The sequence below is a fragment of the Opisthocomus hoazin genome, chromosome 3, assembly GCF_030867145.1.
Source record: "Opisthocomus hoazin isolate bOpiHoa1 chromosome 3, bOpiHoa1.hap1, whole genome shotgun sequence".
In the NCBI taxonomy this organism is placed as follows: Eukaryota; Metazoa; Chordata; class Aves; order Opisthocomiformes; family Opisthocomidae; genus Opisthocomus; species Opisthocomus hoazin.
This window is the reverse complement of record NC_134416.1, coordinates 28,772,162-28,798,484: the sequence shown is the minus strand read 5'-3', so window position 1 is coordinate 28,798,484 and position 26,323 is coordinate 28,772,162. Positions and strand designations below refer to the sequence as shown.

At 48.2% G+C, this 26,323-nt stretch overlaps 1 protein-coding gene and 1 long non-coding RNA gene across 4 annotated transcripts in view; one reads left to right on the top strand and one right to left on the bottom strand.

Annotated features, from left to right (window-relative positions):
• Positions 1 to 3,530, top strand: part of TMEM67 (transmembrane protein 67) — a 35,593-nt gene extending 32,063 nt beyond the window's left edge. For all 3 annotated transcript variants that reach the window (XM_075415860.1, XM_075415859.1, XM_075415861.1), the window contains exon 28: positions 359 to 3,530. In XM_075415860.1, coding sequence (XP_075271975.1) covers positions 359 to 439 — 81 coding nt within the window. In that variant the 3' untranslated portion in view covers positions 440 to 3,530. The remainder of the gene's footprint in view (positions 1 to 358) is intronic.
• Positions 3,531 to 11,949: 8,419 nt separating this feature from the next.
• LOC142360834 (uncharacterized) lies at positions 11,950 to 23,839 on the bottom strand. The gene is made up of 3 exons (XR_012763406.1): positions 23,734 to 23,839; positions 12,988 to 13,146; positions 11,950 to 12,121 (listed from the first exon to the last, which is right to left on the bottom strand). It is a non-coding gene; the product is annotated as an uncharacterized LOC142360834 (long non-coding RNA).
• Positions 23,840 to 26,323: the final 2,484 nt, after the last annotated feature.

Genomic DNA, 26,323 nt, shown 5'->3' with positions numbered 1-26,323 from the left:
TTACCAGTTTGTGGTGACAGAAGATTCTACTGAGAGCTTATAAAATAGTTTTTAGATTTTTTTGTCAAATAGGTTTGTGAGAAATTAATTGTATTCACATGCCTGTAATGAACAAGAGGCTACAAATAACTTTCAATAGAAGACACAAATATCTGTTAAAATGAATCACTCATAATTATATCTTATTTCAGGGTGGAAAGGTGTTGGAAAATATATTTAAAATGCTAAAGGGAGTTAAGCACCTAATTCACTCAAGTTGTTTATGATTTAAAGATAATATGAAGTTATTATATTAGGTACTGAAACGTGCTGTTTTAAGTATTTCTTTGTTAATACATTTTTTCTAAAATGTTCTTAGATATTTAGGTTTATTCGTAATACACTTGGGCAGAAGAATTTGGCATCCAAAACCTTGGTGGATGAAAGATTTCTTATTTAATTAAGAAGATGAAAAACTTTGTTGAGGAGTTAATCATGGAAATTATGTCCCCAACCAAAGCATCTCTGACCTACAGACTAATTGTAGTGCACTTTTCAATAATAATAATAATGTAAGGGTTTTGAAATTTATCAATTTTTTTATACTGTGTGCTATTCAGCTTTATCTTTGTTTATTTACAAATATTTTTAAATTTCTGAACACTAAGCCATAGGCCTTTAAAATGAAGGGTACATGAAAATAAGACAGAACTAAGCTTACTGTTGTTGTTATTAGAATAAGATAAAAATTATTTACTGGCTTTTGCGAAGATACGGACCACTTACTTTGAGGAAAATGTTTGAGCATTCCAGTTGGCAGGAGAGGCTGTCAACTCTTAATCCCTTAACTCTTTTTCTCTTTTTTTTTGGTAATTTACTTTGAAGTATAATGTTTAGCAAACTTATTTCCAGTTTTACACAGCACAGGAGGACTTGTGAATTAAATTAATATTTCAAGGGGACTATTTAAAAGTCACTTATTTACAGCAACTCTGACTTGAAATTTTAACTTTTCTTTGTTGTAGTACTGTATGCTTTTGTCTCTTGAAGTTTATCATTGTTTTTCTTGAGTGTGGACTATACGTGACAAAGTTTCCTTGTGTTTGAGATACAGTAGTGTTACAGCGATGCAGAAGAACAGGCGGAAGAGGGGTTACAGGTATTTGTGTTTGTTCCTGATCTTCTGTCACCTGATGTGGGATGCCCAGGGAAATACAGTAATTCTGCTGTGCTGTTTCCGCACAAGTGAAATGGAAGCAATTGTTCTTACCTTTTTAGAAATGTTTTCACAGGTGCCTGTATATGCCCATGTACCTCTGTCTCTCTAATTTTCTGGCTTTTTTGTCTTTAGTATAACACAGAGATCATAATCATTCTTTGGAATTTAGGCAAGTTAATAATTATTCAAGTGCCACTTATTAAGTGTTAAGGGAGATTATGAATGGCCTTCAGGACACCTTAAAGTGAGGTGTCTACCTCCTGTTTGTATCTCTGAAACGTCTCCCTACTTTTTTTAAATCGTGTATTTCAGTAAACGATTAAACATGAATAGTGTTTTCTGGTTTTATAGCTGTTGCGTGTCTTCAGATGACTGAACAAGGGACTTTCACCAGCAAAAACACCATAAAAGCATAAATCGAGGTTAGCATGCTTATTCCAAAACAGAGACTGAGGACACAATTAGCTGGGCCTAGCAGATTTCCAATGCAGGCACGTGTATCTGAGGTGAAGCAGCAGTGTATTTCAGGTGTTCTTGACTTCATAAAGAGGAGCACATTCTTATGTTGATATCATACATGATACTAAACTTACGGTAACATGGCCATAAATCTCAGGGTCACAGTTCCTCTAGCACGTTTGCTCTTGGTGTGGCAAAACCTCTGTAGCTTGCTAGTCCAATGCAGTTGCTATTAACTGATAGAATGTGTCTGCCAGTAAGGCTAGAACAAGGTACATAACTGAAGAGCTGATTTCCAGCAGGACGTACATTTATTAATGTGCAGTTTAGCACTGGCATTTCCATGTCACGCTTTCTTTACTTCAGTCTACTTGTCTGCACAATTCTTAGTTTATTGGTGCACACTATCCCTCAGAAAAGGGGTGAATACAAAGCTTCCAACAAAGTGAAATGTCCACTATAAATAAAACCAAGGTCATTACCTTTGTAGTGAATGTAGTCATTAAAGTGCCCATTAGGTTCTGTAGCTGTTAAAACAGCAAAAATGTTCTTTCCGCTGAGTGCCGTGGCTGTATGACTTCACTGGTTGTGAGGCTGCTGCCATGCTGCCTGTCAGTGATGTACCAAGTGCCAAACCTGTAAACTTGAGCTAAGGAGCCACCTGAAAAATGGTCTGCAGTGGGTCACGTGCCAGGCAAGGTTAGGCTTGCATGATGCAGGCATAGCATAACTAAACTTTGCAGATCTTGCAAGTCCCACTGAAATATCAATGTACAAGAGGAAATACAATCTTTCTCATGTGACCATATTTATTCAAGAGGACTGATGTGACTAAAGGGGCATAGAAAGTTGCTGCAATCCGTAAGTGAGCAAGTGTGACCCTAATGAATTCCCCTTATACAGGTCCATTCTTACTGTCGCTTTCCAGCAGTACAAGGGTGCATCACTGTCAATGGTAACAGGCACAAAGTTTTTTCTGTGCAGATTCTGACGGTGTGTCATGAAGTTATTCTGGGGAACAGAGCCACGCTTCCGACATACCTCCTCCAGAACGGTCTGGCTTATGACCAGCTTCAGGCAGAATAGCTAAAAAGTAGTAACCAGACCCGGGTAAGCCAGGAATGTCTAGAAGTGAAATGAAGAGGTGATGATGCCATCTGTAGACACAGCCATGTCGTTTTAATTTAGTTAGTCCAGTACCAGCAGAAATGGAGACATTTCAGCATGTCGGCTCTCACCCTGTACCCTATTCTCAATGCTTTTGCTCTCCAGGTACACCTTTCCATGCAAGAATCGTGCTTGGAGTTTGCTTTAGATATGCCTTCAATTATCCGCTGCTCAGAAGGGCATGCGAAAGCTTTAATGACCTTGCAGTTTGCAAGAACTACTGCTAACAGCAACTTGTGTTGCAGATAAATGATAAATTAATCTAAAAATTTTCTGTCAAACAGTTCAGTGGCTTGGCCCCCTCTTTCTCCTCAGTGCACACACTACTCTGTTGTGTTTTATTTTTCCAGGTCATTTATCTAAAATGTTAATATAGCTAACATAGGCACTCTACATGATTTAGGAAATAATTACAGGAGTCAAAAGCTCCAGGAATTCATAGAAGCTTTTCTTCATTCTTGCTGTCCAGTGAACACTTGAAACAGGTTGACCCCCCCTTTGTTCTCTTATTGCTTGATATTTGTTCAAGAAATAGCTTGTGATTGTATTTCCAACTTCATGGTTTTCCTTCTTTTAAATTAATACGGAGCTACAATGTGTCGTTCACGTAATGAGTGTCTTTCAAGTTTCTAAATGTTTTATTTAATCACGTGGCATTTCAAACTCTCTTATCTGTCCCTCTGCGCAATAAAAAAATTTTCAAGGACTGGAGGAGTTTTGTCGCCGTTGTTACATCAGTTGACCCAAGCCTGCACCACGCTGTTCCTTCCATGAACACGAGAGGTTTCAGAACGGGGCAGGAGGCTGCCCCTGGCTCCGCAGTCCGGAGAAGCTCTGCCAGGACAAGCGCAAGACAGGGGTTTTGCAGTTGGTGTGGCAGTGGAGGGATGTGGCAAGTGGATGATCACAGCCAGTGGAATGAGATTCTTGCTGGTTGCCGAGTATCATAGGGGCTGGGTGCCAAAAGAGTCCTTTCCGCAGACAATTAGAACTCGTCTATACCGACAAGGTACAGTATCAGAAATAATGTTTACAATTCACAGGTTTCGTTTACTAGTGAGGAGGTGATGGATTTGTATGTTACTACAGCATTCGTTTTAATGGTAGGGGCGGGTGTGTGACCGAGGGAGATGGTGCCAGAGGTGAGGAGTGCAGCTGGCGCGGTGCTCAGAATTGCATCCCGCCCGTCAGATCGCTGCAGCGTGCTCAGCACGGCAGTGCCGTCCGCGCTGAGCTCCTGGGGTTTGCTGTTCGTTGTCAGCCTGAAAGGGAGCACGAGAGCAGTAGGTGACTGCGGGAGGATGACGTTGCCCTACCCTCTATGAAAACCACGAGTGAATGGGGATGGTGGAAGGAGGTAGCTACCCAACCTCTCAAAACCGGTCTCTCTCAACACCGCCTGGTTTCCCTCTCTCTTTTCTTTTCTTTCTTTGTGTTTCTTTTCTCTAGCCAGGATCCCAGTATCACGCCCTTTTCTTCTGTACCTTTTCACGTTTTAAAAGAATCTTAGAATCATTAAGGTTGGAAAAGACCTCTAAGATCATCAAGTCCAACCGTCAACCCAATAACACCATGCCTGCTAAACCATGTCCCGAAGTGCCACATCTACATGTTTTTTGAACACCTCCAGGGACAGGGACTCCACCACTTCCCTGGGCAGCCTGTTCCAATGTCTGACCACTCTTTCAGTGAAGAAATTTTTCCTAATGTCCAGTCTGAACCGCCCGAAATCCCCTGTCCCTCTCTCCTGTGCCTGAAGCCAGTGTCTCCAGCTTCACCCCACGGCCTGCAGACCGTGCCCATGCCCCGCTGCCAGCGGGTCGGGCCACAGGGCTCCACGCCGGGGTGGCTGTGCCTGTCCCTGCTCCCCGAGCGGGCGAGGGCCGGGGCAGGCGGCTGTGCAGGAGGGTGCTGCCGGGTTGGGTGCCAGCGAGCTGCGTGCCAAGCCCTGCCTCGGGGTCGCAGTGCAGGCCCTTTGGTCAGAAGAATGAAAATCCAAACGCGGCATCAGACATCAGTTTGAAAGCGTGAAGCCCCAGCTTCTGTATATGTCCAGAAGGAAGAATAAACGAAGCCAAGACGCCTCCAGACAAACTGCTCTCTGAGCACCGGCTTCCTCCAGCTTTGCCGCCTTTGCAGTCTGCGCACCGTCTCCACCGCGCCGCTCCCTCGGGCGACGGGTGCCACGCCACGCGGATGGGTGACTCGGAAAAGCCACCATCCTCCCTGGCTGCGGCAGGCGCGGGGCTGTGGACGTAGCCCCCAGGCAGGGCAGCCGAGCTGCCCACGGGGAGGACCCACACCCACAGCTGGGGCCAGGGACCATGCAGCCACAGGGACGCTCCCCAGGGAGCCCCGCGGGAGAGACGTTCGGCTCACCGTAAGGTGAACGTTTCCACTTTATCTTGGTGGAGCTTCAGTAAGCCTTGGTGGTCCAGAGCCATGACCATCTGTATCCCTCTCTGACCCAGACTGCTTTACCAACCCAGCGGTGCTACTCGAGGCTTGTCACCCCCTTAGTTTTCCCGGGTGGCCTCCATCAGAGCGGGAGCAGCTGCAAGCCTGGCAGCTGGGGAGAGGTCAGGCAGGCCTTGGGGTTGGGTAGGAAATAACCGAGGTCTGAAGCTCAGCTGTGGAACAGCTCTGCAGCTCGGTGGCTCTGCAGGCATCAGGAGGCAGCGCTGCATTAGCTGGCGTTGAGAGCTTCCCTGTAAATGTTTAGAATTGTTCTTTTGTTCGTCTGTGAAAGCTGGGCCCGCCGCAGACCATCTCCTCGCAACCTGTGGTGCTCCCGGCATCAGAAGCAGAGAGAAGGAAACGTACTTCTCATAGCAGTAGAGCAGCTACGCCCAGAAAACACGCAACGATTAAGAGGCAGATCTAGATGGTTCCTTGCTGTGGTTGGATTTCGGTTGGTTTTTATTTCCACAAGCGCCTGCTATTACAGCAGTTATCAAATTTCCATTTTACAGCTCTCTGCGTCAGGGTGGCAGAAAGGCTCATGGGGTATGGAAGAAACTGGAATGAAAAGAGCGACCTGTAACCCCATGGTCTCCGTGACCTTTTCCTCCTGGTTTACAACTGCGGGAAGATAATCCCCTTCAAACCACGCAAAAACCCAAGTCTCCAGTTCTTCCTGCAAATGCTGAATGGAGATATTTGCTTTTGGCTTTGCCTGATCCCTGGGACAAGATGAGTCGCACCGACCTCCCTCCGGAGCAAACAGCTCGGTATCTCCCGGAGCCCGACCTAATCCCCCTCGCCATCGCACCCCGCCAGAGGCAGCCGAGCTGGGATGAACGGATTTTGCTCTCTCACGTGCCGGCGGTTCCCCCCGACCCCTTCCCACTCGCCGTGGAGCTGCTGGGGCACTGTGGGGGTCAGCACCTCCCTCGGTGGCCTCTCAGGGGGCAACGGGTCCAGGCGATGGCTTTGGGGCACAGCCCTAGGCTGCAGCCCCCCTGTCCCGGCTCGGCCCCTCACCTCTCCGTTCCCAGGCCCTGCAGAGAGCCAAACCCCCGGAGACCTTGGCGAGGGGACGCAGGAGTTATGCCGGTATCTCTATGTTTAATAACCGCCGTGCTGAAAGCTTGGTGTTTGTCACATTGTCCTGGAAGGCTGGGGCAGGGACGACGCCAGGAGAGGGACCTCTCAGCTGCTCGTTTCTCCTGAAAGTGTACGGTCAGAAATTAGTTCCCGTTTGCTTTATAGTTTGAGAAGAAGAGTGTACTTTTTCCTTGGGAAGGAAAAGGCTGCGTTTGCCATTTTCAACATTTTCTTCTTTCTCTTTGTGTGTGTGGATATAAAGACCTCAGCTTCACCCTTGAAAATGCCCAAGTTGCTCACCTGTGTGTGGTACGCAGTGGTCCCTCTGCAAACACTGGAACGTCCTGCTGCATGGTCAGACACGTGACGGGACACGCAGGCAGTGTTTTCTGTCACGATTGCTGTGCAGAGGCGAGTTGTGTCACGGGACACCCAAACTCAGCGCAGAACTTGCTGAGACTCCAGGTTGCCCCCGCAGCACCCCGAACCTGCAGGGACGGGGAGACATCCAGACATCCTGAAATACTGAATTCCTCTGAAGGCTGGAGATGCTGTGATGGGTCCCAAGGATTTGTGAGCACGGTGATGGGGAAGAGCTGGAGCTGAGACCTGTGGATCAGGACCATCTGGTCTGCCAACAGAAAAGAGCAGGACCCTACAGCCACGCTGTCTGGTTTGCAGCCACAGACGCGTGGCTGCGACACTCCTGTCACACAGGTTGGAGTAACGGAGGGTCGGCTGCTCTCGGCGGGGAAGTTTTGCTTCCTCACCCCAAATACAGTGAGCAAACCGCAATTTCCTCAACATCTTTCGCTGTTCAGAGCTAGCGCTGCTCTCCAGTGGCTTTTTTCTGACAGCATGAATAAATGCAGAGCAATGCTTCGATGACACACTTTGTGGAAATAACAACAGTCATTGCCCGTCCTCACCAGATGTCGAGCCAGAAGGGACCACAAGCCAACGGAGCCTCCTTGGCTGGTGCCACCCGGTGCCCTTGGCTCCTCTGACCCAGCCCTCCCAGTTCCCCATCATTTGCCATCCAGGGAAACGCTGCAGCCTCAGCAACCATTACCAGGGAAGCGCTGGGGCTCGTAAAGACACAATTAAGGAGCAGATGCTTTTAATGCATCTAGATGGAGGAACAGAAAGCTGTTAATCCCCTCTGGGGAGAGGCTTTTGTTTCCTGAGGCTTTTAGCTTTCTCAGCTTCCCCTTTCTCTCCAGCACTGCTCGGCTGCAGCTGCTTGAACAGGGAGAGCTTGAAATGGGTGCAGCAGGTGAAAGCAGCAGTCAGGGCATTTGGGAAGCTTACACCCCCCCCGCCATTGTCACGCCACGGGTAGTTATGAAGCTGCACTGGAAACATCAGCGTAGAATGAGAGGAAGTGGATGTTTCCACACCCTGTGTACATGCTGGAGCACAAACTCCGAGCTGCTTTTCGCACCCTTTGTCTGTCTCTGGGCTCAAGGACGGTATAATGGGAGCCTGCAAGGAGAGCGAGCCAGCTCTGCGGCTGCCTGCGCCCGGTGACAAACTCCCCCAGAGATCAGCCCGCAGCCAGGAAGGAGCCCAGGCCCCAGCGCTGCCCGCGCAACGGCGCTGAAATGGGTACAATGGGCCAACGGCTCGGAAGCTGCCGGTCAGCAAGGAGCCCTGGCAGAGCTTGCTGCCAGGACGATGCCAGCGGCACCAGGTGAGGAGGGGAATGCATGGAGGAACCAGACCAGGGTAAAGGTGCCTGGGCAGCGGGGCCCAGCCTGGCCCAGGGACACCGGGGCAAAGCCCCTTTGCCGCGAGAAGAGCATCAGGAGACCCACAGTGCATACGTGACTGGGACCTGCAGGTCTGGTTTCCGGAGACCAGACCCACTGACACTCCTCTTTGATCCCGGGGCTCTCTCCTGGGTGTGTGGCCATGTGCTTGGCTACCTGCGTGTGCCCAGCCATTGCAGCCTGATGGACTTCCCCAGGGAGCCCTGGGGTCTTTGCAGTCACACCCAGAGGGAATGAGGGACCTTTGGTGAACCACCAACCCTCCCGTTCTGTTAGCAATCATAGAACCATGAAACGGTTTGAGTTGGAGGGTCCTTCAAAGACCATCATGTCCTATGCCCCTGCCATGGGCAAGGACATCTTCCACTAGACCGGGTTGCTCAAAGCCCCGTCCAACCTGGCCTTGAACACGTCCAATGATGGTGCATCCACAGTTTCTCTGGGCAACCTATTCCACGTCTCACGCTCTGTCTGGCGATTCTGCACCTGGTTTTACTCCTGCATGAGGAAAAATGCCTTTCTGAACAAGTTGCTCTTGCCAAGCTCCTCTCTGCTGAACACTGGTCTCATTGAAGAGCATCTGCTTCAAGAGCAATTTAGGCTGAAGTTCTCACTCAGAGCAAAACCAGCAGAAATTGCATAGAGTGAAAAGCCTCCTGTGGTGTGGTAAACAGCAAGAGAAAGTGTGCACGTGTGCTGGGCTGAGGGGGAGACGGTGTATCTCTGGTCCATCCTGATAAACAGCGAAACCATCTGGAGCTCCTGCTAAGAAACAGGGAAACTCGTCCACCTCTCCACGGGCCATCTTAACAGGCCAAATCTCCTTAGTTACAAGTGCTCTGAAGCAGAGTTTAAGGAAACATGTATTTATTGAGAGAAGATGTTATTTTAATTTAAGAACAGAAGCCAGTAGAGGCTGCGTGTATCTAAATAATACGACGCTGCCCAGCCTGCTGAGTAGGTTTCTCACCGATAAGCCTAAAACCCATCCCTGAGATGTCCCGAGGACCTCTCTCTTCCACCCCAGGTCCATGTCTTCAGCCCAGGTCGCCCCTTGGGACCAGAGGCAGCCCCCCAGCACATGCCCTTATAGCCTCCGGCCAAGCCAGGTCCTCGCTCCCATGGCCGGCTGCTGTGGGATTTTACTAGGATAAGTTTCAGAAACACTGGGGATGGCTGAGGACAAAGCCTGACCCCTCGAGACAAGCTTCCTGCTGCGAGAGAAAAGCTCCTTTTTCCTCCCAGAGACCCCCTGGGAGCTGCCCCCTCCCCTGCTTCCCTGCCTGTTCCTGCTGGGAGGCAGCAGGGACCGGTAAAGGCACTGGGAGTCACTGGGATGTGCAAATTAAAGGCTCTGTGGGAGCACATATGCCGTCAGCAAGGTGGGGAGCAGAGAGCACCTCCCTGCAGGGCTCCCAACAGCGGAGCTGGGTACCCCCAGAGGGAACTCTGCTCCCCCCAACCACCTCTGCAAACAAACCCGGTGGTTCCCAGCGGGGTGGCCACGCTGTTGGCTTAAAAGTCATCCCACGCTGGGCCCCGGCGTGCTTGTAACCATTAGCCCAAGAGCCAACAGGGTCCAGCTACCCTCCTGGCCCCAAGGCATTGCTTCAGAGTTTAAGGCAGGCTGCAAGCAGTCATAAAACTGCCCCGAAGCTCACATCCCCGTCCAAAGTCTGGTGATGCTGCAGCACTCCGTCTCCCCTGTTGCCAAGGATTGATTTTAGCTAAGGGAGAGGGGAAATCACCCTGTTTGCTTTGGCCGGTGACGCTACTGCCTTTAAATGCCCTTCTCAAAAAAAACCCACCAAGCACGCACTGAACCCCCACCGCTGGGCTGTTCCCCCTTGCTGCCCCATCGCACAGGCTCTTGCACAGTTTGCTCCCAAAATATTTATTTTCAGGGTTGATTTCAGAGCAGGGGAAGGTACGCCTGCTGCTGACGAACTCGGCCGCTGTTCACAAAACGCAATTTTTTCTCTGGGTTTACACACGTGGAATGAAGGCTGTACTCGAGCCAAAACGGGAACAGAAATGTTTTAAACAACCTCCCTCTTGTTTGCTCAGTCCCGGAGCAGCATTGACTCGCGATTGCTGTTAGACCTGTTAGAAAAGTTCAAAATTTAAAAAAGTTTAAATTTCTTTCGTAACCTGGAGAGAAAGTGGGGGGGCCTCCCAGTGAAGCCCCTTCCTGGCAGCGAGCGGCAGGAGTTTGTGCTGGGCTCCCCGCCGCCCCGCTCCCCGGTAATTCTGCTGGAAGCCTGCACCAGCCTGCGGCGGGGGGAACGGGGGGGCTATGGGACGGCACGAAGGGACACAACTGAGAACTCCCCTTTTGCCTGCGCCTGAGCATGCGGGTTTAAACAAGATACAGCTTCAGAGAACTGGGAAGGCTGAGCCGGTGCCGGAGCCTTGCTGGAGCTGGGCTGGCTCCTGGGCTGGGGGGCTGCACGCCCAAAACGCGGCAGAGAGCTGGCAGGGGCGATTGCACCGCAGCCGGCGTTGTGGGGAGCGTGTGAAAAAGTGGGACGAAAGGCACGCTGCCATAAGCTGTGGGGGCTGAGGGAGGAAGGGGGTTTTCCCCTCTCCAGCTGCGGCTCCCAGCGCAGCCGCAGCAGCGATCCCACACCCCACCCGCCTCCGAAACGGCCTTTCTGGCATGGAGATGACACGTTGGGATCCAACCCATTGCACAGCAGCAGCTCTGCTGTCAGACCAAGCTCTGCTCAGCGGCAATCTCCTCCTCGCTGCCGCAGGAAGGGGAGCCAGGGAGGCTCTGCCATGCCGGCCCGGTGCCCCAGGGACAAGGACTTGTCACACCGCTCTTGGACATGTCGCCGGGGTTTGCTTGGCCATTGCCCCAAATCCCTCTTCCCTCCTAAGCCCACAAGTCCGCTCCTTCATCCTCTCCAAGGACATTCCCCCTGCCTCTCCCAAGCATGACATCCCTGCCTGTCACCGCATGGCAGAGTACCGAGCGTCCCCTGGCCCACACGTCCCGCGGCGGGAGGGATGCCGGCCCTGCAGCCTCTCCAAGGGACAGGGCTGCCACCGGGAGCGGGGCTACCAGGCAGCTCTGGCTACCACCAGGCAGCTCTGGCTACCACCGTCCCGCCCGGCTACTCCCATGCCCAGCCGCTGACACAAGCCAGGTCAGACAAAGCCAGGCTTTTCCTTGGACAGAAAGCAACCACAGGACTGCCTTTGGCCTGGGGGAAATTCTGCACCCAGGACCGATACAGGATTTAATTTTCTTTCCTGGGATAGAGGGCATTGCAGGGAGGAGGGTAAAAACATCTGGGAACACTGGAGAAATGCCTCTTGATGAAGTTTGCTGTTGTTTGCTAAAAATACCTGGGCTGAAGGCTGAAAGCACTGGGGCTGGGGATGTGCTGCCTTTCCAGCAGCGAGCCCAGCGCTGCCAGTTGGGTTTCAGTGCTGAGGCTTCTTCAAAGCGACCAAAACCGTGACCTCCCCCATCACCCCGTAACAGACTCTGGTACTGCTGGCTGCCCAGGGGATGATTTCGAGGCAGAAGCTAAAAAAGAGCCTTCCACTTCTGCTTGTGACAACCTCTGCGTTGAAGTCCACCTGGGTTTTTAAGTGTCCTACAAAAGCACAAAATGTGCCTTAAAGGGACTTCAAAACAACATGCATGGAACGGGATCCCACAGAGGGAGAGAGGTAGACGTGGAAGATTACACAGATATTTACGTCTGTGGCTAGAGAATGACAGATGAAAAAATATATTAAACGCTGCAAAACACTAGGTTATAAAACTTCCCCCTGCCAGGAAGTGACCTTAAATACTTGCTATTTTATTTGTTATCATGAATTTCCTTCTGTGTATTTGCTTCAGCCTGCTCCATGCTGTGTCTTTGTCGTGTCTTGTTCTTGTGTCGGTCTTATTCTTCTGTCCTCCTGTGCTGCCTGTAACCCCATCCCGTCCTGTCCCTGCTTTCCGCGCCAAGTGAGGAGGCTACAGGGACAAAACAGCAGAACTGGTGTTTCCAATGGAGAAAGTATGGCCCTGGAGCTAATTAAAAACAATCTCCCTGTGATTATCTTACGTTAATGTTGGTTTTGTAATGTTATGTCTACAATAACCTAAGTTAAAGTTGTCATATCGTATTGCTATATGTGTATGTTATATATATATGTATTGTTACATGGAACAACACACAAATCACTCCAGGGCTATCAGCTTCTTATCACTGCCATCTACATTTTATGAGATTTACTCAGGAAGTATGAATTGAGGCAAAACAGCTAGACTTTACCAAAAGCCCAGCTGTTTTCCATCAATTATGATCAGAAACACACTTCCATGAAGTTGTATGCTGGGGCCCTATACCCACCTGCATACACATACATTCCCAGTTTGTGCACTCGGTCAATTCAGTGGTTAAAATCACATTTTTCTCACCCCTGGCATAGCAAAATGTAAACAGGTGAGTTGTTTTGCTGCTCTGCTCCATACATCAGAGCATCAGCCACAACAGGGTCCAAGAGTTAGTGCTCAGCTGGCAATTTTGCTGATAATGCAGGAGGCAAAGCAGCCTGCTCGTTTACAGCCACATCAGCTCTGCTGACAGAAGTAAAAACGGGATTTTGTCATTGTCAGTAAACAAATTAGAAACTGCTCTGGGGATACACGAGCCCCAGTAACCCCACTGTGTCAACAGGCGAGGAAGGGGAGGGCCAGGCCCTCCCAGCAGCTGGCTGTGGGAGATGTGAAGAAGGAGCTGCGCGCCCGTAACCCTGCTCCTCTCCGGTCCCGGCCTTGTCCGAGGGCAGCTCACAGACCTCGACTGTGCTCCATGGGCGTGAGGGCTCGGGGCTCACCTGCCCAGATGACACTGGCCGTCGCAGATCTGCCAGGCTGCAATGTACATCCTACAGCCACCAGGAGATTTTCCATCAGAACAACAGGTTTTCATCAGAGAATGCCAGTTCATCAAAACCAGCACGCTTTGAGCCAGCAGAGCAGCTTTTAATGAACTTCTGAGGAAAAATGAAACAGATTTTTTCAGGACATGCTTCATTACTTGCTGGTTTCTTGAGCTGCACGGTCTTCCAGGACTCCTGCATCTGCAGCTCCAGGGGGCTCCTAATATTTCAGACTTTTTATTTTCCAGGGCTGGGAAGCCTGGAAACACCCAGCAGGAACAAAGCTTAGCTCCCTGCAGCACAGGACAGGGCCTGGCATCCCTGAGGAGACCCTCACACAAAGGACATTAGGATTCCCATGCCCACATTCAGGGAATGAGGAGCCGGAACACACTGAAGAGGACCTGGATAACACAAAAGGAGATTCCTGGGAAATAAGGAGGTTTGCAGGAACACCAAACCCTAAACAACCAATCTAAACCCCGGGATTTCCATTCAGGTCTCATACATGTCTACATGTTTATCCAAACTTCATTTTTAAATCAGATATATAGAATCAGAGAATCAGAGAATGGCTTATGTTGGAACAGACCTTACAGATAATTTAGTTCCGACTCCCCTCAGGGACACCTTCCACTAGACCAGGGTGCTCAAAGCCCCATACACCCTGGCCTTGAACACTGCCAGCGAGGGGGCATCCACAACTTCTCTGGGCAACCTCTTCCAGTGCCTCACCACCCTCACAGTGAAGAATTTCTTTCTTACATCTAATCTAAATCTAATCTAAATTACCCTCTTTCAGCTTGAAGCCACTGCCCCTTGTCCTATGACTCCATGCCCTTGTGAAAAGCCCCTCTTCAGCTTTCTCATAGGCCACTTCAAGTAGTGAAAGTCTGCTCTAAGGTCTCCTTGGAGCCTTCTCTTCTCCAGGCTGAACAGCCCCAACTCTCTCAGCCTTGCCTCACAGGAGAGGTGTTCCATCCCTCTGATCATTTTTGTGGCCCTCCTCTGGACCTGCTCCAACAGGTCCATGTCTTTTCTGTGCTGAGGGCTCCAGAGCTGGATGCAGGACTCCAGGTGGGCTCTCACCAGAGCAGAGCAGAGGGGCAGAATCCCCTCCCTCAACCTGCTGTCCACGCTGCTTTGGATGCAGCCCAGGGTACGGTTGGCTTTCTGGACTGCGATTGCACATTGCCAGGTCACGTTGAACTTTTTGTCGACCAACAAGCCGAAGTCCTTCGTATCAGGACTGCTCAACCGTACTGTTTCAGCCAACCGTACTGTTTCAAGGCATGTTTCAGACAGAGCCGTGCAAACTGATTTGGAAATGAAAACTCAGCTGTAAGCTGAGAGAATTCAGTGCTAACTATTTGTGCTTGGGATTGTCCAAACCCAGGTACAGGACCTTGCACTTGGTTTTGTTGATCTGAATGAGGTTCACACAGACCCATCTCTCAAGCCTGTCCAGGTCCCTCTGGATGGCATCCCTTTTCTCCACATATGCGTTGTGGTCTGTGAGGAACAAACCCACCACTCATCCTCCCACTGCTGGGAAAGGAGAGTGCTCAGGGTTTGTAACTCTCCATCCTCTCGTCTCACTTTTTGCAGGAACTGCAGCTTTTCCTGCAGATTTCTTACAGGAAAATCTATTTCCCTCAGTGCTGGCTTTTCCGTATTGAGGGCACACAATTTGTCCTTTTATCCAGGTGTTTATCTCAGCTGTGTTTGATGTTTATAAGAGCTATTTGCTGATGATTTCCAAGGTGTCGCAAAAACAGGTCTTGCTTCTCTTATGTAAGCCAGAGTGAAATTGCCTGTATGAGATCCAGAGCTAGGGTGGATCCAGAGACGCACGGCTTTGGCTGCGGCTATGATAGTCTCTTCTTCTGGATAGACCTTTCCTTACACCACCCAGGGCAAGACTGGACGTCCAGCTGGGCAGGTCTTTTAGAACTGCTGGAGGGGCTACTCTGCACAGCCCAAGGGCTTTTAGTACAAGGTGACAAGCCCGCAGCCCTCCTTTCCTTACCCACACCGAGATGTTCAGCTGCCTGACCAGCACTGCGCGGCTCGGAGAGACCCAGCCTGCAGGACTCACACTAAAGGTGATGTTCAAGGACATTTTGCAGAACTGCAGATACCTAGCTCTGACTGACACACTTCCCAGCCCCAAAAGGGACAAGGCACACACTTATAACCTCCCTTTCAAATGCTTCCGTTGCTGTTTCTGGTTGATTAGCTGTGGTTAAGTGTCTGCTTAGTTATAAGCATCGGCTTGAATTCCTCACTAACAACCATATCAGACATGCACACATTCCTCCAAAGGCCTAGTTTAGCATCATCTAATGCAGGTGAGAGCAAAGGAGCACCAGCTGCAAAGGGCGGCAGACCCCAAGCGGAGAGCAGAGAAGGTGTCCCACAGTCCCGGCAGGATTTGAGGAAAGGCACCAAAGACATCTCATTTCTTTTGCTTGAGGAAAGTAAAAGGAGCAAGTGACATGGGGAACAGCAGACAACAGAACACGAGGAAAGACGAGGGGCTTGAGGGGGAGAAAAGTTTTCTCCTTGCCACTACTGAGGTTTGATGCCTACAGCAGGGGTTAGGACATGCCTTCTTATGACAAATCTATCCTGGCTTGATGTATCACCCTGTCTTCCCTACCACTACTTGATTGCCAGACCTTGTTGCTTTAATGCATTAAAAGCATCTGCCAACAAAGTTGTACTATTCCGCCTCCAGCAGAAACAGCCAGAAATCCTCATCAGGTTCAGTGCGGTGCCCTTTTTTGGTCCGTCAGAACCATACGCAGCTCAGATGACCCTGCTGCCCTCTGCAGCAAAGCAGCCATCTCCTCAGAAACAGAATGGGCACGAGAAATAACATGTTTAGAAGAGGTTAGGAATCAATAAATGGAGAGACAAACACTTTGATTTGGGAAATGGCCCATCCTTGTCCCACCCTGACAGACACGGACTTACTGAACTTGGAGACACACAACTGATCAGTCCTTCTCCTCTTTCTCTTTGGTTGTCTGCTTTTGCTGTGTTTGCTGCTGGCAGAGCAAGTTCTGCGCTCAGATGCTCACATCCAGATGTCATGAGAGGCGACCAGCACCGTGCACAGACACCCGAGCGCAGAATGTGCCCCGCTTTACCGGCTGGCCTCCAGCTCCAGCGCTATTTCACTCTTAACCTCCTCAGATTTTCACTATGGGAGAATTTGGGCATTCCTTCCACTGCTTTGGTTTTCATTAAAAACATGGGTTTAATTCCATTCTTTATTTTGAAGAACTGGGATAACTTTAACTGAGCTAAACATGCATTTATTCCTTTAAAATCTTTTTTTTTATCATATGACTTTTCATCTTCTAATTACTCCATCAAGGCTTGAAAAATTACAGATTTCCTATGGTCCATGTTTCAGATGAGGGCTGAATGCTAGTTTGCTATGGGGGATTAAATATACGGCAAAGATGAAAGAACAAATGCAGCCCTCTGTGTTCGATACAACAGCCGACCGTACTGTTTCAAGCCATGTTTCAGACAGAGACGTGCAAACTGATTTGGAAGTGAAAACTCAGCTGTAGGCTGGGAGAATTCAGTGCTAACTGCAATGGTATCTCTCTCTCCGTCTCTTAACTGAACTTTATCAGAAAAACAGAAACATCCTTAATATTCCTAGCACAAACCAGGCATGGATCCAAAAATATTTTACCTCTGAGTAACTGGGGAAATGAGCTTTTCTGCTGTGCGTTCTACTCCAGTGACTCACCAAGCGGCTCAGCCCCCAGCGTAAGGCATCCTCGCACAGCGATCCGTCAGCAGCAGTGCTCAGTCAAGCATGTGCCGTCGCAGTTCACAGGCTGCAAGTAAACTGAAGATTTACTTCACTAAAGGTATGAAATGCATATTTCATTATGCCCACTATCTAGATGTGATGTGCACATGCTGGTTTTCCTTAATGTTCTACCAGTGTTGCATCAAGCATCACATTCTAAAACAGAGCCCAGTTCGTGTGAGTTTATGGTGGTTTGTCCCAAATGGCCAGCGGATCCCTGCTGTAACACACAGACACGCCTCATTCCTGTCTGGGAAAAAAAATTCCAGGAAAATATTCACAGGATGAAGGTTGGCCCTGCCCGCTCTTGCACTGCGGATGTGCCCTCCCACCCACCATCTTAGGAGAATAAAGCATATTTATTATATTATACGTATATTATATATATATTCATTGTAGGTGCTAATTGTTTAACAAATTCCAAGGCGACAACAGCTGTGTGGCTGAGTCCCTGCCCCATTCCCCGCTCGGACCCGGGAGCAGCGGCAGCCCGGAGCAGGCATTGCTCTCACTGGTGAGGACGGGGCAGACCCAGGTGCTGGGAGCCCTCACCTGCAGGGCGGGATGACCCGGCTCCCCGTCTGCTTTGTGGTGAAAAAGCAACCTGAAAAAGCTCCTGAATCGTTGTCAATTATTCATGTGTAATTTCTGATGTGTTAGCAAACAGCTCATGGAGACAAGTTGTTCTGACAGTAAGACAGACACCTGGTCGTTCCTCATCTAGAAGAAAAGGCATTCGCTTTTCAGTAGATATTACATGAAGTCTTTGACGACTCCTGCTTACCAGGACCTTACCAGGTCTTAAGACCCTATCCAGACCACACAGAACTCGATGTTAAGACCTGCTGACTCCAGTCACGTTGGGCCTTTGTTTTGGTCACAATAAATGCCAACATAATGCAGGTCTCACACGCAATATATCCCTTATAAAAGGAAGTCGTGGGTGTATCTGTTTACTTTATGGTGTCTATTTTTGCAGTGAATTAAAATGCCAAACTAAATTTCAAGGACTAAGCTGAAATTATGCACAGAAGGTATGCAGACTGGGTGCAGGAAGTACCATGTTGCTCACTCGCTTTGGTGAAAACAAGAGGAAGAAAAATGCCCCCCCCCCATTTGCTCAAGCATTTTTAAATGAATGAGCAAAATCTTTCATATCATGGTTCATTACAGAGATGGAAATGTGTCTTTTGCTGTATCAGAGCAAGAGGAGCGAGATAAGAAAGTAGAATTACAATACAATAGAGCTCATTTCTGAACTCCGCTGTAACTATGGTAACCTTCATTCACAGTATTTAACTGAGAATATAGAAAAATAGTGCACTCAGAAAGCCTGAATAAATTACCTACATCATTGGCATACAAACGTTTCAAAGGCATGAACTTTCACAAAAATTAAATATTCAAGGAAGTTCATATTTGCAGAAATCATTTGACATTACCTCTGCACTCCCTGTTCATGTTGACTACAGGGACATGTCTTTCCAGAGTGGCCAGACGTTAAGGGAGATACATTCCAAGATGATGGGCAAGCAAAAAAAAAGAGGTGAAATCCAAAATTAAGTATTAACATAAATTCTAATACAATGTACTGTAATTGTGCAGTTGGTGTTAAAAGCTGGCACTGTCAGCAACAGTATTTTAGTTTTTCTTGATTGTACAAAATCCAAAGGTGACACAAATTCTTCTCTCACTTAAATTTATGTTTTCCCTCCTACCTTTGTTGGCGTCAGCAGCCTCGGCTTGCTGCGTCGTCACAGTTCCCAGTGCTCACCATACGTGACCTCAAATAATGGAGTAATGTGGTATTAACAGAAAACAAAACAAAACAGAAGTAAGAGATCAATATAGTGACATTTCCTCTCCGCACCCAGCTCCTCTGATGTTCTGGGCTGCCAGGGAGGTGCTCCCTGGCACGTGGCGCAGGCCTGTCATTCAGCTCTGCTTCACACAGCATTTCTCTCTATTTTTTTCTGGTACAGAAAAGTGGCTGTAGCTGACAGAGGATAAAGCAAAAGGAAGGACACAAGGGACAACAAGGACAGGCTAAGAGAGTTGGGGCAGCTCAGCCTGGAGAAGAGAAGGCTCCAGGGTGACCTTAGAGAACCCTTCCAGTACCTGAAGGGGCCTACAGGAAGAATGGAGAGGGACTTTTCACAAGGGTGTGTAGTGATAGGACAAGGGGTAATGGCTCTAAACTAAAAGAGGGCAGATTTAGATTAGATATTAGGAAGAAATTCTTCAGCATGAGGGTGGTGAGGCACTGGACCAGGTTGCCCAGAGAAGCTGTGGATGCCCCCTCCCTGGCAGTGTTCAAGGCCAGGTTGGATGGAGCTCTGAGCAACCTGGTGTAGTGGAAGGTGTTCCTGCTCATGGCAGAGGGGTTGGAACCAGATGATCTTTAAGGTCCTTTCCAACACAAACCATTCTATGATTCTATTCTATGAAGAAAAATAGTAATTTTCAGACACCAAAATCAAATCCTTCCTCTTCATATATTTGATGTAGCTGCCTGGTTTGAGGCAGCTGGTGAATGAGCTTTCGCTTTCTATTTATTGGTGACCAAAAGCAGTGGAAGAATGCTCCAGATCCTGTATTCACTTTGACATTCACTATACCAGCGTACCATACAGAAGCAACCGCACCACAGCTATACCAGGCAATCCCTTAACCTAATCCTTAGCCACACCAGCTTGGTCAGAGGTGCTTCGCCGCAAGAAAGAAGGAATTTCTAGTTCACAGGGACGGGCAGACTTTTGGCAGGACTCTTCTTGCTGAACCTCCCCCTCCACAGCGTGACGGCAAAGCCCGGACGAGGTCAGGAGCATGTGGCTTCACAACGCCACGCTACATCTGATGGCTTGGGTTTGGTAGCAGGGCCAAACACGGCTTGGACACGGTCACAAAATACAAGGCAGAGGTGGCGAGACACCTGGCAGAATTGTGATTGTTGCAGGCATGCTGAGATCCTGAAAATAGGAGGGTCTGGCACCATGAGCGCTGTAAACGCAGCCTCAAGGAAAGATCATGGAAAACGGTACAGTGTGGGGAAAGACTCCGCTACGCTCCAGTCCCCTTCCCTTTAATCAGGTTTTCCTTGCTTTATATACAAAACCCCTGCTCACAAGAGGGTTGGCGTTACTGGTTACGAGCAGGCAGGCAGGCACTTGAGATCCGCAGGTTTGTTTACTCTCGTGGGTCATCCTCAAGTATTTTCAAGTAGCCTCCTGGGTTTTGGGTTTGTGGGTTGGTTTTTTTCTTTTTGAGGAAGACCTGGCAGCCAAACAACATTTATAAACTTTTCTTCCCTGACACGACTGGAACGTTTGGGTGTGAGCCTTGCCGCAGCAGGCATTAACGCTGCACGGTGAGTCCTGTGGCTCTGAGCACAAGCTGAGCGCCGGGAGCGCGCTTCTCGTGCACGTGGGAGCCCTGACACGTATTGCCGTCTGGAAGCTGTTCAGGGATGTTGACGACGCAGATTCGCTAATCAAAACTCCGCACGGCTGAAGGACACAACACGCTGACCTTCACTGCAGCCCCGGAAACGCTGCGGCAGCCTGAAGTGACTTTCTACAGCTGCTCCAAGTCGGAGAAGAGTCTTTGCCAGCGCTGGTGGGGATACTGTGCCTCCGAACAAAGCAGCTTTTCTATATGTGCTGTTCAGAGAGAGGGGAGGAATTATCTCTGATTCAACAGGGCTTTCAGATACCCTTTCCAGATTACTACAGTGGTTTCATTCAGTTACACAGTCTTCAAATTAAAAGTCAATGAAAATTAACACACTCCTCGCTTCTCCTGAGGTGCACTTGCTCTCTTATTTAGGCGGCTGAGAAAAGTGAGTCAGAAGAAAACTCCTACTTGTTTGACAAAGGGTTCAGGGACTCAGAGCTGCCTGGCAGCACATTCCTGCATCAACATCATTGCTGTCATTTTGCATCAGTCCTGCTCATTTTCCAAGTGCGCCTTAAAACAACCTCCCACATGGCAACGCGTGTGCAAGTAAAGTACCATTAGCTCTGATGGGCACCCTTTGTCTTCCCGGGAAACGACTAAATGGTATCCTCCAAAAGCTGACAACTGGAGAGTGGTAGATTACAGACTCATGTTTGGCACAGAGTGTCTATTCGCAGCTGCGCTGCCTGCCTGCCAGGAGCCGTCTGCCTGCAGAACATGCCGTATTCCACTTGCTCGACCTGAGATCGTTCAGCAGGATAAGAGCAGTGTCAGAGAAGCGAACAGACTTTTTCTCTGCAGATTTCTCTTGCTTGGTTTTACAGCTCTCCTCTGGAGGAAGGTGAGCTTGTTGCCAGTTTCCAGGTGATGGCAGACTCAGGCAGCAGTTTACAGATTAACCTAAGGCATTGCTTTTTGCCTCTTTTTTTTTTCCATTATTAATATGCAAGAAACACACAGACCTTTGAATCTGATAGATTTTACCCACTGATACATGCAAATGGCATCACATTGCATCTAATGTCATCAAGTTGCGTCAGGGGAGGTTTAGATTGGATATCATGAAAAATTTCTTCACTGAAAGAGTGGTCAGGCATTGGAACAAGCTGCCCAGGGAGGTGGTGGAGTCACCATCCCTGGAGGTGTTCAAAAAGCGTGTAGATGTGGCATTTCAGGACATGGTTTAGCAGGCATGGTGTTGTTGGGTTGACATTTGGACTTGATGATCTTAGAGATCTTTTCCAACCTGAATGATTCTATGATTCTATGATTCTAAACACAAACCAAAGATTTGCATCTAGGAAAATCACTGGGATTTTTTTTTTTGCTAATGTCTTTAAACCCTTGCAGCTTCACAGCCCCTGCTCTGCCTTATTTCAGCTCTCCTTTTGTAGCCGTTCCAGTTTGATCCTAGCAATCACCTCGAGTCGTGATGCTGGTATTGGGTATACCAAAATAGACTCAAGTGTTATTTTCCATACAATTCATTTATTTAAAAAGACATGTACAAAGATCTTGTTTTTCTGAACACAGCAAAAAGCAGGTGGGAAAACAGCAAGAGCCCACCTGTGCTCACATTCAAGCCTCTTCCAGGAAGCCCTTTTCTCCCCAGTATTCTCCTTCCTTTCCGTGTCATGTCCCCGAACCCATTTTACTGTGCCCTTTGCATTTCTACCCTTCATTACTTTTTTTTTGCTCGCTTACATGCACATATGTGACTCCACAACTCATGGCTTAACCGCTTTCTGCCTGTACCATGTACCAGTACACTGTACTACCAGCCTGTATGGGACATGCTATTACTTAATTTTGTGACACTGGTGCAATATCTTAGGAGGTGGATTGTACTAGTTTAGTTCTCAGTAAACAAAGTAATTTAACTGCTTTTTCATCCCAAACCAATTTAATGTATTTTTTTCCCATCCCATAACTTTCTCTTACTGTTTTCAAGAAGAGTTGATGTGACCACAGGCTGATTACATTTTGCTGCATGAAAACGGGAGTAAATTACAATTGCACATACGGAATTTCACAAATGGAAAAAATTATGTTGGGATAGCTGCACGGGCTGATGGAGAGAACAAAATCACTGCCAGGGTGTGACTCTATTCCCTCCTGCTCCCCCGGCCCCTCTGCAATGCCCTTCCGTTCTGCCAGAGACTGCTGCCGGCCCTGCTCTGCTTCATGAGCCCGGAACTGCCCTGTGAAACGAGGTGAGTTCAAAAGTGCTTTTTGAGTAGTTCAGAGCACTTACACCTTATAGTACACCTGGACACACTCCCACATGGGTGGTGACTTGGAGGGCCTGGGAGGGGACACGAAGGAGAAAGCAAGAAAAAGCTTCCTATAAATTGAGGGCGCAGCTGGGTGGCTTAAACCAGATGGGCGACAGCGCGTACCTGCCCTAGGGACCTCCAGAGTTAGCTGTTCTTGTCCCTTCTCCCCGAGTGGCATTGCTAGGACTGAGCCAGACTACACAACAGCATAGTGACACATCGCAACCCGGTTGTCCACTGGGTGGAACAAAGCACTCAAGTGCGCACCACGACCGTGAATCTAATGTTTTCCATTGAGAACAAACGGTAAGGGAGATTAATTGCTGTGAGCACTGAAAATGAATGAGCATGAAGGCTGTGCCTACGACGACAGTATTTGTGAATGCATTTGTTTTCTGAGAACTGAAGGCAAATATTTTATTCGCTGTGTCATGTGTGAATGCATGATTATATCAGCAACACATAAGGAAAGAAACAGGAATATTTTGTGCTACTGCAGTGTGCTAAGGAAACAGAAATACTGACTTGAAGTCAACCAGTCCTTGATAACCAAAGCTGTAATTTAAAACGTAAATGCCTTTCTGAGCTCATCTATTCCAAGCTGGATAGAGCCCAGCATGTTTCAGTTTTTAAATAACTCATTCCCATGACCTTTGCAAGTTACTACCTTACACAACAGCACAAAAAAGAGCCTCATACATGACTCAAGCTGCCTTAGGGCTGCTGAAATTTAAGAAGGCAGCCTCCATAACATGATCGCAAGCAAAAGGAAAATAAAAGATTGATTATACAACATCCAGCCAAACTGAACAAACCTCTGCAGTTACACAAAGCTGTGGGCTGCAGAGATGCATCCGAAGTTCAAAGAAGTTTTAAAGAAGCAGCCTGACATGGCTGGTGTTTAGTATCGGCATTAGTAGAAGAAAAAATGCTTTCTCTCAACATACTACTCTAAAACACTTAGCTTGCAACCTGGATGAGCTCCAGGACATTTGAAACACATTGACTAAAATGATCGTGGGGAAAGAGTAAGGTGCCTGGACTGCTAACTTGCAAGCCCAAAGTCATCCACAGGAAACATACGCTGTGAGCTCCTGACTGCAAGCAGGTTAGTAGTCACCTTACACTTACTGAATGTCTTCTCAGTGCTCCCAGATCTTTCTGGAGGTTCATCAGAGGAACAGCCCATCTGTGGGGAAACCTGTGATCTTGCACCACCTCACTGGCCTGTGTGAGCAGGATATCACCGGTCTGTGCAACCGAATATGCAGGTTATTCGAACTTGAAAGCTAGATCCAGCCCTGGGCTGGGATCCAGAGCCAAGGAAAGCACCCAGGTGCCAATCCAGGGCAAAATTAGAGTGAGGATCCCTAAATGACCTTCTAAAAAACTACCCCAGACAAGAAGCGCACCCCTAAACCAGACCTGCTGGAAATGGTCACAGTCAAACCTTCTCTTTTGATTAAAAGCCTGGCACAGCAGCACAGCTTTGCTCTGCCGAGATCAACAGCTCTCTCGGACGGAGGTGTCTGCCTCCAGTTCCTGAACACCATAAACAAAGCTCCAGCTTCTCTTGAGAGACGTAGTGTTGCTCCTTCTGCTGGTTCCTATCTTACCATGTAATAGCCTAGTGGCTAAAGCTTAGTCCCTGTAACTGGAACACACTGGTACAATTTCCACCTTCAGTCCACACTGCCTGTTTTCCAGGCGGGCACTGTTACTGTCCAGCTGTAGGTCAGCTGAGGTGAGGGCGATCCTTCGTCCCGCAGTGACGGCTGATCCCCGACTGGCACAGGAATCCACTGCTGCTTCGCTCGGAGGCAGCAACTGAGGCTCTGTAACCTTCCACTTAGGGCACCTACCGGCAAGAACAGAATAATTTACTGGATCTAGCCCTAAGATGTCAGATCTTTTATAATGATTATATTGGCTATATGTTAGTTAGACTACATTCTCAGTTATTAGTCTGTGGCTAGACACAAGCTTAGTCCTTTCCAGGCCACTGGGAAAGTATTTTCCTTGTTTTGAGAAGCCCACTCTCTAGGGATGGGCAGACAAACCAGACAGAAGGTTAGAGGATATAGCAAACACATTTTTGGTTTGTTGTTTAAAATTATAAAGTAAACATACAGTATAAAGCAAATAGTAAATATTTATGTAGGTGGGTTCACTCTATTAACCAAAGAAAACAGTAACCTAATTCATCTTTCTTCTACCGGAAAAAAGTAACAAACGCTTACTTTTTTTTCATCAAATACAAATTTCAAACCCCAAGGGATACAGCTGGGTCTTATTTTTCCAGCATTTAGGCAAGGGTAAACTGCAGGAAAGTAAACAGGAGTGAGGAGGAGGTCACTTTTGTCTGGTATTCTTTCTAAACTTCCTTGTTACAAGTGGAAATGGGACCTGTTCTAACCCTGGGCCCTGAGACATTGAAGAAAGTCTTTCAGAGTTTGTTCTTGGTTCTAAATGTAGATTTCCAGTTTTATCTTCCATAACTACTCTCCACTCCAAATTATACCCTCATGCTAAGACAACACCAGTACTTCTCATCAGTGGCACTGGTTGCTCTTCCTCATTGCTGGAGAAATTATTATTGTTTAACAATGACATTTGCCTAGAAAGATCTCAAATCAGCCAGCTGTTTCTGCAGACCATCTGTTGGCTTTTCCTCTCTTGACTCCACTGATCTCAAGTGAAGACGAAGAGCTGTATCCAATTACCAGTCTCTGAACAACCTTTAATTCAGAAGTATCATATACAATAAATGAAAATAGGATATCATTGTTCCAGCAGGAGTAGGTAAATGATATTTTGTCTGTTGCAAAGTGTAAGCTATTTTCTTTCTGGAAAAATGCAAGCAGATTCCCCTGCCCTCCCAACTTTAATCTCCACTACCTCCCCTGGAGTCTACCGAAGCTTTTGCACGGCAGCCACCATAACTGCAAATGTAGTTACTTTTTAAAATTACTGTAACAAATAAATTTGAAAAATGCACATGATGAACTATGGCTGGAAAAGGGATCAAGCCCTTCAAAGCCAAGTTAATTGTTGGAGCCAGCCTCCTGATATCCTGAACCTGCTTCCCCATAGCACAGACACTGATAATGTCATAAGTATCGTTCTTGAAGTTTGCCAAAAAAAGTATTTTCCAGTAACATTTTACTACAGAATTTCCTTTACTTCATTGAGGTGTCAGAATGCTGTGTTCCTCCAACTGGATACCAAACCCTGTGAGACCAACCCAGGTGAAGGGTGCAAGCTAGTCCGCAACTCCTACCAAATGCAAAAAATGCATTTAGTTCTCTGCTAATGAGATTTGAGGAACATAATTGGACGGTGCAAAGAAGTCCTGAGGGGCAAGAGGCAACAGATACAAGCTGAGCGAGGAAGATTTTGATTAACTGCAAGGAAAAAGTCTTCACAATGGAAGTGGTGAAGCACTGGAACTGGGGCCCAGGCAGGCTGGGGCACCTCAGTCCTCAGAGACGTCCATAACAGGGCTGGCCGAGTCACTAAACAACCTGACCCAGCTTTGAAGCTGGTCCTGCTTTGAGCAGGCCATTGGACTATATGACCTGCAGAGGCCCCATCCAACCTCAATTAATCTGTGATCCGAGGAAGCTGGATCCCAGCTGCTGAATGAAGCCAGACCCAGTGCTTCATTTCAGAAAGGATCTGAGCGTGAAGGTACAAAAGGCCTCCAGGAAGGACAAAATAA